Source organism: Vulpes lagopus, chromosome 1 (assembly GCF_018345385.1).
Source record: "Vulpes lagopus strain Blue_001 chromosome 1, ASM1834538v1, whole genome shotgun sequence".
Classification (NCBI taxonomy): domain Eukaryota; kingdom Metazoa; phylum Chordata; class Mammalia; order Carnivora; family Canidae; genus Vulpes; species Vulpes lagopus.
Window position 1 is genome coordinate 155,393,445 of NC_054824.1, and position 15,094 is coordinate 155,408,538.

Below are 15,094 nucleotides of genomic sequence, written 5' to 3' on the forward strand. Positions count from 1 at the left end.
AATCAAGAACAACTCCCAGGTTTCTGTCCTAACAAATGGATGAATAATGGAACCACCCCAGGAGGAAAAGATAAACTAACAGGTGGGGACACAGGTTGTTTTTTGTTTGTTTTTTAATTTTATTTATGTATTCATGAGAGACACACAGAGAGAGGCAGAGACACAGGCAGAGGGAGAGGCAGGCTCCCTCCGGGGAGCCTGATGTGGGACTTGATCCCTGGACCCCAGGATCATGGCCTGAGCCAAAGGCAGATGCTCAACCACTGAGCCACCCAGGTGCCCCAGGACACCGGCTTTTATTTTATTTTTTTTTAAGATTTATTTATTTATTTATTCATGATAGACACAGAGAGAGAGAGAGAGAGAGAGGCAGAGACACAGGCAGAAGGAGAAGCAGGCTCCATGCAGGGAGCCCAACGTGGAACTCGATCCCGGGACCCCAGGACCATGCCCTGGGCCAAAGGCAGGCACCAAACCACCGAGCCACCCAGGGATCCCAGGACAGTGGTTTTTAGTAAATTTTTGCAAATGTGCACTTTGCTGGGGTTGAAAATGAGCATGTAGTATGCAGAAAACTTCCCACTTCATTCTTTGCCTGTTGTCCATGCAAAGAAAGCCATGAGGATGAGTGGGTAGACAGGATTTGAGTACTATTTTTTCTCATAAACTGCTTCACTTTATTGTGTAGAATCATTACAGATATTTATTCTAAGGCCATGTGGGTAACCTCTAGTTTTGGATAAGTTCCTGCCCAATCCCAGATACCAATTCATATTAGTAAATGCCTTTACTGGCAAAACTGCAACAGCACTTAACATTGCTAAAAATATCCTAAAAGAAATTGTAATACGAGATTACTCTGTGAAAATATACTTAAAAAAAAAAAAAAAACAGGGATCCCCGGGTGGCGCAGCGGTTTGGCGCCTGCCTTTGGCCAAGGGCGCGATCCTGGAGACCCGGGATGGAGTCCCACATCGGGCTCCCGGTGCATGGAGCCTGCTTCTCCCTCTGCCTGTGTCTCTGCCTCTCTCTCTCTCTCTCTCTCTCTCTCTCTCTCTCTCCCTGTGTGACTATCATAAATAAATAAAAATTTTTTAAAAAAAACAAAAAACAAAAAACAAACAGGGCAGCCCGGGTGGTTCAGTGGTTTAGCGCTGCCTTTAGCCCAAGGCCTGATCCTGGAGACGTGGGATCGAGTCCCACGTTGGGCTCCCTCCATGGAGCCTGCTTCTCCCTCTGCCTGTGTCTCTGTCTCTCTCTCTGTGTGTGTCTCTCATGAATAAGTAAATAAAAAATCTTTAAAAAAAAAAAAAAAGGAAACAAAACATACCTTTAATTCTGTAAATATCACCCACTTTCTTTCTAGAAGAAATCAGTTATTTTTCTTTTGAAGAATAAGGAAAGTGTCTGTCTTCGGTTCAGGTCATGATCCTGGGGTCCTGAGATGTAGCCCCACATTGGGCTCCCTGCTCAGTGAGGAGTCTGCTTCTCCCTCAGCTTGTTCTCATTCTCTCTCTCTCTCTCTCTCTCTCTCTCTCTCTCAGAAAAAAAAAAAAAAAAGAATAAGGAAAGAGAGGCGCCTGGGTAGCTCAGTCAATTAGGCAGCCGATTCTTGGTTTTGGCTCAAGTCATGATCTCAGGGTCATGAAATCGAGCCCCACATGAAGGCTGCATACTCATCACAGTCTGCTTCTCCCCTCTACCTGTTCTCCTCTGCTTGTGTGCTTTCACTCTCCCCCCCCAAAAAAAAAAAATCTTAAAAAGAAAAAAAAAATAAGGGAAGATAGTGATGCCCAGGTGGCTCAGTCAGTTGAGACACCAACTCTTGGTTTTGGCTCAGGTCATGATCTCATGGATTGTGGGATCGAGCCCTGTGTCAGGCTCCATGCTCAGCATGAGTCTGCTTGACATTTTGTCCCCCTCCCTCATGCTCTGCTCTTTTCCCTGCTTGCATTCACTCTCTCTCTAAAAATGAGTAAATAAAATATTTGGGGAAAAAAAAAAGAATATGGAAAGATAGAGGATTATCTACAACTACTGTCCAAAATTCAGATAGGAATTACGACACTTCACATTCTGAGTGATTACTCTAATTTTTTCAAACTAAATTTTTTTCTTCCCCAATAGGTATTAGTCACGTTTCCCACTCTCTTTTTCTGCATCATACTCTCCCATCTGTGTGTGTGTGTGTGTTTCTCTCTCTGCCCTTCCATGCCATTCTCTTTCTCCACATCTCTGCTCAACATTTTTTTGAGGAATGCTTCTTTGACTGTGTTGGCATGTATGTCTGATTATGTCTTCTTGTAAGTTTGCATCTATCTTAATCATTGGGTGCTTTCAGCTATAACAAAACACTGTGCTCAAATAGCTTAAACTACAAAGAAATGTATTACTTCACAGAAGAAATCCAGGGGATAGTCTCTCTAGAATTGGCCAATTCAGTGCCTCCACAGTCACTGGGTTCCTTATTTGCTGAGTATTTCCCGAATACCTGTTGGTGCCTGACCTTGATTTAGGTACATGGGATGGACACTGACCAGAAAAGAAACAAAAATCTGTCTTTGTGGAGCGTATATTCTGGCTCTTTCCAGCTTTTCTAATGATAGCAAAATGGTTGCTGCGACATAACATTCCAGGCATAACATTAGGTAAGAAAACACCCCATATTCACAGGGTATTGCTTCCTATGTGTTTCTTTAGCAGAAAGCATAAGATTTCCCGTTTTATCTCATTGACCAAAATCTCACTTAATTCTCTCTAAACCAATTTCTGGCAAGGGGAATGTCATTTCCACAATTGGCTGACTATTCAGGATTTACCTCTTTACTGAAGCTTTGAAAAAACACACACCAGGTGCCATACCCTGTTGACCAGGGGTGGGACCTAGGCATGGATACTTTTTTCAAAGCTCCTTGGATCACTCTAATTTATAGCTAGAAATGAGGCCAGTGCACAGGTGCTCTGGCATGATACAATAAGATCAAGAAGGTTTGTGTTTCCCTGGAGAGCTGCATAACTTCATTCCTAAACACGGGATCTGAGTCACTCAGAAGGAGAAGGCCACAATCTGTTGGGGCCGGCAGACTACCCACTTCGGGTTTTTGTCAATGCTGTTCCTTGGCATTGGTAACCAGATCAGTGTCTTAGCTGGTTCTCTTCTCCAAAATCATAAAGATAGATGTGTTTACTATGACCACACAAAGATATCTGTACAAAGAAAGACATGAATAATCTTCCCCTTCCTGTCTCCATCCCCTGTCATGCCAGAAGACTAGGTGTTCTCTGGCTATTGTCCCTCTCCAACACTGGGGACCTGGCCACCCTGTGGGTGTCTGGGGTGGGGATGGGATGGGGAGGAACAGACAGTGGAGGGGCTGGGCAGGGAGTCAGTTGGAATCGAACAAATGGGACAGTTCAATTCTTCCCCCACCACTTTTTTCCTTCGTTTTCCAGTTTGAAATAATTTTAAACATTGAGAAAAGCTATAAGGTTAACATCAAGGACTCCCACATAGCCTTCATCCAGGAGTCCTTACAGTTTTGCCAATTATCCTAATAATTTCTCTTTTTTCAGCTTTATTGGGGTATAATTGACTAATAACACTGTAAGATACTTAAATTGTACATTGCCATTATTTGATACATGTTTATACAATAACCCTTTAATAGACTCTATAGTCAAAGGAGCCAACCCCAGAACCACACATTGATACAACGTAGTCATGTCACTTTCGTCTCCTTTTGCCTAGGACTCTTCCTCATCCTTCCTTTGACTGCACTTGGAGATTATAGACCAGTCACTCTGAGGAATGTCTTCCTATGTAGCTTCTCCAGTGTTTCCTCATGATTAGATTCAGTTGATGCACTTTGGGCAAGAATATTCCAGAAGTGATGTTATGTTCTTGTATTCCATTGGATAGCACATAACGTCAACTTGTCCCACCATTGGGCATGTTTACTTTGATCACCTGGTTAATATGATATCTGTTATGTTTGTTCTCTGTAAAGGTACTTTTCCTCCTTTGTAATTAGTGAGTAACTTATAGGAGAGATATTTTTAAATTACGTAAAATCCCATTCCTCATCTCATTTTTGCCCATTATATTTAACATCCAATAGTATTTCTTACCTGAAATTATGACGATGATGGTCATATGGCAATTTTCTTCTAAGCTTTGTTTCACATTTGTTCATTGGTATTGTGCTGTAAGTACTTTGTCTTCTCCTACTTCTTTACCTGTTTCTTTTTATCAGTTTGGACTCATGAATTTTTATTTTATTTCATGGGTAATACTTCATTGCTACCATTATTTCTTTTGATCCTTATATTATCCCCCCAAATTACCCCAATATTGCCAGTGGAAACTCCTGCAATCAGACTTCTGTGTGCTTTTAACACCTCTTTGTCATTCATTGAGGACTTCGACATTTTCTGTCAAAAAAAAAAAAAGATGTTCTGGGCTTATCTTGTTTTTTTATCTGCCCAAGCCCAGTAATCAGCCATTTTCTCCAAGAAGCCCTGGTTCCTTTAGTGAAGAAGTGTATTTAGAAACCAAGATCTGGGCTCTGTGTGCACTGATTGCTACTGGAGTGTCACTGCTCCTAGGCTCTCTCAGTGGCTCAAACTAAGAAATATCTGCATGTATATACATACATTGATATCTACAGCTATCTACAGGCTGAAAACCATGACTTCATATCATTACCTCTCATTCTAATCCAGCAGCAAAGTTCATTCTAGTCCCTCCACCCCACCCCTGCATATTTTTCTGACCCTTGCCCATCAATGAGAAACCTGGCTCCCATAGGCCTCAATATATCAATGCATTTGCTCAATTTCCCTATGTAGCCAATCTCCTGATCCCCAAAGGACCAGTCAAACCATTCCTCATGAGGTCTCCAATCCCTGTTGACTGTCCTATACACACTTGAACATCTTCCCTGTGGCTCCATTGCTACCCTGCTACCTTCCTCCTCAATTTACGTTCCACACATTAAAAACAGCTAGCATCTTCTATCTCCTACCATCTGGGAACCTCTCTGTCGTGCAACTCTTTAAACGCATAAAAACTCTAAGCCTTTATGCTTTCATTTCAGTGCTTTCAACTCTGTTCCTCAATGATAGTTACAGCAGAATTAGATGTTTTGTTTTTGCCACATTCCCAGAATTTAGGGCAGAAATATATATATATATATATATATTTGCAATCATAAAATAATATTTATTTCCTGCTCTTTATTTTTTTAAGATTTTATTTATTTATTCATGAAAGACACACAGAGAGAGGCAGAGACACAGGCAGAGGGAGAGGCAGGCTCCCTGGGGGAGCCCAACGTGGGACTCAATCCCAGGACCCGGGGATCATGACCTGAGCCAAAGGCAAATGCTCAGCCAGTAAGCCACCCAAGTGCCCCTCTTGCTCTTAATTTTAAAAACGAACTATCAGCAGCACCATGTGTGGCCACTTACTAATAGCTGATTGATTGAGCTCTTGACAATTCTGTTCAAAAACTCAGTAAGTTACTGCTTAATTTATGGCCTTCAATGATCTTTAATCCCAATGGGTCTTTTCTCCCATTGAAGACCCATCTATAGAAAAGGCTTTGCCTTTGATTTAAAGACAAAGATTCTACTAATTTGCTCCATTTATTCACTTATGAGTTCATTCATTCATCAAATGTCCACTGAGGGCCTCCTGTGCGCCTGTGGCTACCTGTGGTAATATGGACTCCAGGACGCATAGTCTCCCCTGCCCTGACTATGTCTCTAGTGTTCTTTGTTCTGCATTCTGCACTGGTTTCTATTTACTGCTTGGCTGGTCAGACTGCAAGGGTGTGTGAAGGGGGCATGGGAGAAAGTAAAGGAAGTGGGTCCTCATGAGACAACCAGCCCCCCCCCACCCAGGGGGAGGGGAATCACCCCCTCAGAGCCACTTTCTATTCCTCTTGGGCTGTCAGCTCCTCCAGGCCCACAAAGCAGCAAGTCACAATCCCAGGTGACCCAACAAAACTATAGAGTCTTTACCAGCTGGGTTATCTGCACTCTGGCTTCCAGGAATCTGCTGGAGGAGCAAGAGGAGGGAAAGGAGGAGGCACATCCCCACACCTATCCTCTCTTCACGGCTGCTGAAACAGCTCTGGGCTGCCTGCCCCTCTGCCCCTCTCCCCATTCCCATTCCTTCCTCCAGTGAAAGCCTCTGCCACAGGCCCTAAAAGCTCTGGGGCATGTCTTGAGACTCCAAGTGTGGCAGAGGCCAAGCTTGTTTGTGCTGTGTTCTCACTGGACAAGGGAAGGCCTGAGCAGGGCGTGGGGTGCAGCTGCAAGGTACCTTGGGTGGCTGTGATGCTATCTGGGCCTAACGGTTTCCTTTGGGTAGGCACTTCCGCCCTCCTGTTTTTGAAGCCAGAAACCTGTGCTGGGGCAGCCCCCGTTCTGAGCCGAAAAGAGGACTAGATAGAGGCAGAAAGAACAAGGCGCTATGAGTCAGGGTTAGAAGACACGGGAAGAGACTATGTTCCTCTCACCAGCTCAGCCATGAACTTTTAAAAGGAAGAAAGGAAAACACAAGCACAAGTATGCATTGTAAGGTACCAGGAAATTTCCTTTCCTGCTGCCAACTCTGCCCTAGAGTCCTCACCTCTGTAGCTGTGTGGCTGAAATGGGAGGGGACTCATCCTAATTCCTGGGGGTAGGGAGCCCTTTTGGGAGCCCCCCCCCCAAAATGCCCTGCTCTAAATAAAAGAAATACTTGGTCCCTATTCGTTTGAGCTTGTACACAAAGTGAAATATTATAAAAACAGCTACTCAGAGTGCCAACTGAACTGTATAGGTGAGGAAGCTGAGGATCAGAGAGGTTAAATGACTTGTCAGAGGAAACCCAGCTAGAAAGTAGCTGAGCTGAATTCAACCCAGAGTCTGTTTCTGAAATCGAGGTCTTGCCCCTATGTTCAGAATTAGAAAAGACTTTGGTATTTGGGCTGCTAGTGTTTTAGAAAGTCAGGCTTTAGAAGGTTGTATGATAGGAAGAAGGTCTTGTTTGTAAGACTGGTACCCAAAGCAGCAATCTAAGCACCTGAAAGACCATGGGTGGTGTTGGGATTAAGAACTGAATCAGAGTAGCTCTTCTTAACGTGAACAAACTCTCAACTTGTCTCTGTTATGGGATTCTTTTTTTTTTTTTTTTAAGATTTTATTTATTTTTCATGAGAAAGAGGCAGAGACACAGGCAGAGGGATAAGCAGGCTCCATGCAGGGAGCCCCCACGTGGGACTTGATCTCGGGTCTCCAGGATCATGCCCTGGGCTGATGGCGGCACTAAAGCACTGAACCTCCCCGGCCACCCTGTTATGGGATTCTTCGTGTATTTCCCTTTGCAGGGCTCGCTGTTGCCCACCTGGCTGTGGCCCTCTGAGATGGCCCTGCCTGTCTCAGGTGAACTGGGTGAGGCTTTGGGGACAGGGCAGGGTAGGCCAATGCTGCGGGGAAACGGAGGCATCCTGCCAGCCCAATCCCCTCCTGCTCACATCCTTGCCGGCATCTCCCCTCTCCTCTCTGTCCAGTGGGGAGGGTCCCAGAAGGGGCACCTAGGGCTGCTGGCCAGAACTCAAGCTGGTAGCTCAGAAATATCCCACCGCAGATTCCAGGTCCCACACCCTTCCTGCGCAGCCTCCTCTTCCTCAGCCTCTCCTACGCCCAGAGGCCTGGGACAGCCCCGGGGGAGGGTTGCTATGCTGGGTCTTATGGGAATCGGATGTTCAGGATCTTGCCCTTTACTCTATTTCATAGGAACGGCGCAAAGGCCCTTTAGCATGCAGCTTGTGGGAGCTGAGATTCCCACAGCATCCAATGCCTCAATCAAATCAGAGCGAGAGAAAAAAGATGTCATGCTACAGGGGACTTGAAAATTCTTTCTGGGATCCCTCGCGGTCCCCCAACCCCTCTAACTCCCCCCAGCACGCGGGCGGGCACAGAGGAGAGATGGATAGATTGATAGCGGTTTCCTGAAAGCGCGAGAGTGCACGTGGAAAGGACAAGAGACGCGAAATAGGAAAGGTGGTCCCGTCGCTCCCACGCTGAGCGCCCAGCGGAGGTCCTGCACTCCCACGCGGCCGTGCCAGGGGACCCAGGTATGACACGAGTGCCGTAATTTTCTTTTTTTAAGAAAAGGAGGCAAGAAAGCAATAAAGATGCACATAAAAGAAAGAAGCAGTAAAGAGGGGAAGATAAGAAGAATAAACGAACGGCTTTAACTTGTAGGGCAAGCCCTAGGCATTTTGAAGGGGGGCGAGGCTTGAGAAGAGCTGGACCCGGGCAGAGACCCGGGTCCTGCAGAAAGTTCGCGGGGAAGAGGGGCCAGGCGGCCGTCCCATCCCCATGTTTGGGCAGATTAATGGAGTCGTGACTCCCTCGCTCGAGTCCTGCCCTGGGAGGGGACAGTATCTGTTTAGATTTGCGTCTAAATTTAAACCCTGATCGCCGGCCTCCCTCCCCCGCTCCCCACCCCTTCCCCCTCCTGCGGCCTCCCCCGGCCTCCCCCTCCCTCGTGCTCCCGCGCAGGGCCGGGCCGCCCGCAGTCCCGAGCGAGGCAGCCGGCGCGCCGCCGCCCCCCTGCCCTGCCCTGCCCCAGCCCCTGCCCCAACCCCGGCCCCGGCCCCGGCCCCTGCCCCAGCCCCTGCCCCTGCCCCTGCCCCGGCCCGCGCTGGGAGCCGAGCGCACAGCGAGCGCAGCCGCCGCGGAGCCGGCACCTGGAGACCATGGAGGTAAGGCCCCGCGCGGGCTTGAGGAGGGGGTGCGGGGCCCCGGGCCGCCCGGGAGGGGGTTGAAGCGCCCCCGGCCCAGCCCCGGGCTCCCCGGGCCACCCCGCTGAGCGGGCGGGGGGGGCGGGAGGACCGCCCGAGGGAGGGCGCGGGGTGGGGAGCGGGGCGCCCTCGGGGGCCAGGTGCTGGGGTGAGGACCTCTCCGCTCGAGAATTAAAGTTAGGTGCGGCCGACTTTGTAGATGGGCAGACGTGTGGGCAGAAGTGGCAGGAGCAGACGCCCCTGACCTCAAGAGATGGGCATTAAAAGAGAAACAGAACGGGCGACGCGAGGCGCTTGTGCGCCGGGCTGTGCGCGTCCCTTTTCCACTGAAGATTGACCTTCTAGAGAGTCCTCTAGCTTCTCGAGTGCCTGTGTCCGTCGCATCTTCTTTCAGAACTTCCTGCAAAGCTCCCCCGGTGGGTAGTCCAATGGCACCCTTTGCCACCAGCCTTGAGGCTCCCGGGCGTGTCCCTGCCTCCTGAGACGGCGGCGCCGAGGTGTGCTGGCCACACGTGCGGGTGCACCGGGGCCGCCCCGCTCCTCTGCAGGGCTCTTTCCTGGTCCCGGTCCAGCCTCCCTCCGGGGGAGGAATGCCGGGTGTATGCCCGGTCCCTCCCTTCGCCACAATTTGAGGCTTCCGCAGACTTCCCCCTTGAAATGGAGAGCTGACATTTAGCCCTCAGCCAATCCCAACAGGACAGGGCTTTTGAACAAGATGAAAGGAGAAGGTGCAGATGTTATGTAGCTTCTAAGGTGATTCCCATCCCACCCACATTCAAAAGGAAGATTGTTCCTCCTGAGGCTGTAGTCAGCAGCCACCAGGACTCCGGCAGGAGCCCTGGCTGGCTCGCAGCTAGACCCCTGCTGGGCTTGGAAGCCCTGTGACTTCTCTGCAGGGCTGTAGGTCTGTCCCGAGCAGGCCTCCTGCATTCAGGCATGCAGCTCCACGGTCGTCTCCAAGGAACAAGGATCATCTTCAGGGGGCCTTTAGAGTGTGGGATCCACCCTCCATAGAAACATTTGCAAGTCAGGGAAACTCGGATAAGCACTGGGGAAGGGTGATGGGGAACATGCAGTTAAGCTCAGCCCGTGGTGTCCACACTGCTCAAAGATCCTCTAAGCATAGAGCATCAGGGTTCTCTCAGGCTGGCTCTAGCTTCAGGGCAGAGGTGGCAGATGGCCCAGCCCCCCCCCCCCCCCTCCAACTTGTTAGGTGGTATGAATGAAGGCCCCTAAGGAAGTTGCTTGAAAAGTGGGTTCCCTCATCTGGGAAAGTACAGGGGGGCCTCAGGCCCTAGGCTAGAGGTTCAGTATGCTTTAGGACCCGTCTCAGCTCTTGCCGAAATGGATTGGGCATAAGAACAAAGCAAGCTTAAAAGCATGTTGCTCCTTGGGGGCCAAATGAGTATGTGAACTTTGTTCTTGGAAGATACAGAGGGACTCCTTCCACAGAGGCCCATCTTCTCCCTCAGCTGAGGAAGGAACAGGGTGTGTATGTGGTAGAGGCCCTGAAAGGGTCACCTGAGCAACTTCCTGCATGGCTGGGGGCCCGGGAAAAGACAAGGCCCTCCGGTCCCCAGATGGAGGCATGTAATAACTGCTGGGGGATTTTACCAAGTTGGGGCCTGGGAGGGATTTGCTCAGTCAGCCAGGAAACCTGTCAGTTTGCCCTGAGTCCACCGCTGGGCACTGCTGATCGACAATGACTGTTTTTGAAGTTCCTTTGTCAGAACCACTCAGAAAAGGACTGCAGTAGCAAAGCCCTGGAAAAGGAAGTAAAGAGGAAACCCAGAGGCTGGGGAAGTGACGTTTCAATTTGCAGCCAGGAAGCAAACTTTTCATGGTGGGACATGATATGCAGCAGTGGGATTTGGGAACTCCTGACAAATCGCAGAGTAAAAGCCTCTTTGGAGAGATGAATCCCACTTTGGAGGCATGAAGGCGCCACTCTATTTGGGGAGCAACTGAGTTATATGATATCTCAGTATTAGGAATTCAAGCCAGACTAACAAGGCTTACTCAACATTTATTCTCTAGAACCCACTCACCTATTAGAAGTCTTCAGGAAATCTTTTTTTTTTATTAATATATTTTATTTATTTATTTGACAGAGAGCAGAAGCAGGGGAGCAGTAGAGAGAAGGGAGAAGCAGGCTTCCCATTGAGCAGGGAGCCCAACGTGAGGCTCCTTCCCAGGACCCTGAGATCTTGACCTGAGCCGAAGGCAGACACTTAACCGACTGAGCAACCCAGGCGCCCCATCTTTTCTTTTTTTAAGCCACTATTACCATTATTGACGATCTCAATCATTGCTTCAGCCCTCATTTAAGCCCTCTGGAATAAACAAGAGAAAGATATCTTTTTAAAGCTGACAATCCAGTAGGGCAAATGAGACTTACTGGATCCTGTCATGTATGTATTTTCAAATGTGTAAATGCCAAATGAATGACTACTGTGGATCATAAGTGCTACAGTACTAGGGTGTTTGGAGGTGAGACCTGACAGAAGCCTTGAAAAAAGGGTGGGTGGTGAGGAGGAGAAGGCATAGGAATGGGTACGGGGAGAACATGCCAGCTTTGTTCAGGAAAGTAGGCCAGTTGGCTGGAGAGGAAGGTAGGGAAGCAGCGCGAGAGAAAAATGAAAGTAATAAGATAAAAACCACAGGGCCTCCAAGTATAATGGATGCTGGCCAAGTGGGTGAGTGGGAGCTGGAATCCAAGCCATCTGGAGGAAAGGGTTACTTTTTCTTCATACAAAGTCTCCTTGTCTTGCTGTGCCCCCAAAGGGGTGCCTTTTTCTAAGACAGAGGCCAGCTGTGGCCCTCAAAGGCCAGATAGTGGATGGCCCTGGGTTCTGCTCCACAGAGAGTAGGAAACTCTGCAGAGCATTTAGTAAGATGGTGACCATGAAGAAGCAGGGATGACCTGGCAGAAATGCCAGTTCATAGAGTCAGCAGGGGAACCAGGCTGAGAAGTTTCTCTAAGTGTCCATGTAGATTCTGACTTCGAGAGAGAGTAAGGGTGGAAAGATGGAAGAGTAAAGACCATGGGTCAAAGGAGAAGTCAGAAATGACGTCCATGTTTGAGCTCCCCAGGGTGCCCAGAAGAGCGGAGTTGTTCGAGACACCAAGGAGAATGGCAGTGCAGCTTTTACGTAAGCCTATAAGCCTTTTGTAAGCAGAGTCTGTCCTGTTGGTCTTTCAGTCTCCAGAGATTAGCACAGTGCCTTGAATTATAATCATCTCACTTCTCGAGAGAAGTTTGCTTGGTAAATTAATTAACAGGAACTCGTTGACACCTCAGTCCATAGCTCTTGTGACTCCTTGGGAAGCCTTCCCAGATGCCCTCAGACTCTGTAGCTCTCTCCTCAAACACTTTGTGCAAGCTGGACCTGAGTACTAGGTCCCACTTGTAACGTCTGCCCACCTGCCTCTCTCCCTGAGAGTATCCCAACAGACACTCAATAAATGCATTCTAAATGAGTGAATAAATGATTGATGGTGAGAGAAAGATCAGATTTGTTTGTTTGTTTTATAGAAACCACTCAGATGGCATCCCTTCCTTCTAGTTCCCCCTCAAAGGAGAAAAAAGAATGATCATCAAGGACAAAGGGCAGCACCAAAGTGACGCCCAAAGCCAATTTCACACTCAGGAAGGGACACTGCACCTCCTCCTCGTGGTTTCGGGTACCTACCCGTTCAGAGAAACTTCTCTAGTAACAAACTATAGAAATGATCCCTGAAAGTATAGTCTTAGGTTTTTTTTTTTTTTAAAGCAAAATTTAGGTATATTGGTTTTTGAAATGCCCAGCATTCCACAAGAAATACAGACCTCTTAGGATACAAAAAGGATTCTTCTTTAGAAGAGCTAATGGGTGACATCACTGTGGATAAGAGCCCAGAAGAGAGAAATATATAGTAAAGAAAGAGTTGGAGGCTTAGGACATCCAAATTAAATTAATATTCTTATTAATTTAAATTTAAAATGTAGGGCAGCCTGAGTGGCTCAGCGATTGAGCATCTACCTTCAGCCCAGGGCATGATCCTGGGGTCCTGGGATCAAGTTCCACATCAGGCTCCCTGTGAGGAGCCTGCTTTGCCCTCTGCCTGTGTCTCTGCCTCTGTGTGTGTGTGTGTCTCTCATGAATAAATAAATAAAATCTTTAAAAAAATTTTTTTTTATTGTAGGCCCTACCAAATAGCCTGAGAACACTTGCAAAAAGCTCAATATTCACAGATGAAATCCTTCATTTGTTCAACAAATAGTAGACACGTGAAAATTAACCTTATCTCCCAAAACCATGTGTCTACTATTTCTTCTTTTTTAAAAAAGATTTTATTTATTTATTTTAACAGAGAGAGAGAAAGAGAGAGAGAGAGAGTGCAAGCAGGGAGAGGAACAGAGGGAGAGGGAGAAGCAGGCTCTTTGCTGAGAAAGGAGCCTGATGCGAGGCTCCATCCCAGGACCCTGGAATCATCACCCAAGCCAAAAGCAGATGCTTAGCCCACTGAGCCACCCAGGCACCCATGCATCTACTATTTAGGTGAACACATGAAGGATTTCATCTGTGAAGATTAAACTTTCTTGCCACTGAACAGATCATTAATTTCTAATTTAGATGGAGACAGTTAATGAGCCCTTTTCTCTGAGGCTATGCTAAGTCCCTTCCAGACATCATTTGTTCCTCATCCATTTATTCAGTATTTATTGAGCATTTATTACATACTGAACCTTGTGTTTGAAATGTTACTTAAAAATTACTGGACTATCCTGATTTTTCCTCCTCACAAACTATCTGTATTACTGACAATGAGAGAGAAATGGGGTGGGGCTGGGGGATCAGAGTGTGTGTATCCATGTACCTGTGTATATAATGTGTTCAATTCGTAACCTACTTTTTTACTGATTTTTAAAAATTTCATCAAATTTTTTTGACCACAATTTCACCAACGGCCTTTGCTGTTTTGGGACCCACCCTCTCACTGAGCCATATGTTGGCTGCTAGCTGGAGCTCATGGGTCATAATTAGGGATTGCATGGTTTCTGGAAGCTGGGGTTTAGCTCAGAGAACTTGTGGGCATGCCCAAGTACCCTTGCATTCCTGTGTGGCTCCCCAGTGCTCTGCAGGACCCTCAAAGTAACACTGAGTTCCACTGAGCCAACACTTTTCATTCATGGGACTGCAATGACAAGAGGGAATTTGGGGCAATCTGACTTGAAGGGCCCAGGCCGGATCACAGGAGGGTAAGCATGCATTCCTGGGATGGAGTCAGGTTTCAGAGCCTGATCCACAGCATGCCTCCTCACAGGAGGCGGGGGAGGGTGGCGGGCAGGCGAGAGGAACCAGAGCGGGGGTTCTGGGGTTCCGTGGGAAATCTGAACGCTGGCAGCTAGCGGCCCGGTAATCTTATCAGGGCCACAGGGAAAAGCATTTTGGTTCCAGAGAAATCTGAAGGCAGCCCTGCTTTCCTCTAGTAATAGCTTTAGGTTTGTGGCCAGCTTGACTCCCCTCCTCGACTCGCTAGAATCGAAACATTTCAAAGCTGTGGGTGGAAGTAAACCATCTCTAGCTGCCTCCGCCACAATTGTGAGGGAGTGTGCTGGTGGACCTTTGGGAAGCCAAAGGCTTGCAGTGTTTCTCTCACCTGGGGAGCAGTACAGTCTAAGCCTTAAGAAGTAAGATCATCAGTTTCTCCACAAAAGCAATATCCACCTCATGTTTGACCTTTGGGGTTTTATCTCTGTGCAAAAGAGGTCATCAGAATACTGCTGGCACAGTGTTTGGGCATGGTAGTTACCCTCAACCTTAGGACTCTTCAAGAGCTCATCTCTTGAATGGATCTGCCCTTGTACCCTGGCATTTGGGCAGTGAGCTCCCCGTTTTCTCCTTTTTGGGCTTCCTCAATACCTGTCTTCTGGGAATTGTGGGAAATGACTGCTGAGCCCATGAGGCCCCCCCTATAAAAACTCACTCGAATGGATGAGGCTGGAAGCACTGAGAAATTCCAAATAGTGGAACTGGACATTCTCTCCAGCCACAAAGCTAAGCATCTGCCTCATCAGATGTCCCCAGCCCTTTGTTTCAAAACTGCTTGTGCCATATCAGGGCCACCCTCCTGGCCTCAGGGTAACAATCACAGCTCTTTCCCGGACTGGATCTTCTGTAATAGATCACTAACCAGACATGACGGCACCCTCGCTCTTTAATTAGGCCCAAAAGACATGGGTTGATGCCAGGCACTGGCTTCACAAAGGTAAATGCCTTACTCTGCCCAGCCTTGAAGGATTCAAGTGTAGG

The 15,094-nt window shown here is 47.9% G+C and overlaps 1 protein-coding gene and 1 non-coding gene across 3 annotated transcripts in view; one reads left to right on the forward strand and one right to left on the reverse strand.

The window, feature by feature from the left end:
* The first annotated feature begins 8,571 nt into the window (after positions 1-8,571).
* The window catches only part of RCSD1 (RCSD domain containing 1), a 71,238-nt gene continuing 64,715 nt past the window's right edge, over positions 8,572-15,094 (forward strand). Inside the window, exon 1 of one of the 2 annotated variants that reach the window (XM_041759096.1) lies at positions 8,572-8,759. In XM_041759096.1, coding sequence (XP_041615030.1) covers positions 8,754-8,759 — 6 coding nt within the window. In that variant the 5' untranslated portion in view covers positions 8,572-8,753. The remainder of the gene's footprint in view (positions 8,760-15,094) is intronic. The other variant, XM_041759085.1, reaches the window with a different exon arrangement.
* Positions 12,336-12,550, reverse strand: LOC121475476. The gene has a single exon (XR_005983765.1). It is a non-coding gene; the product is annotated as a small nucleolar RNA U3 (small nucleolar RNA).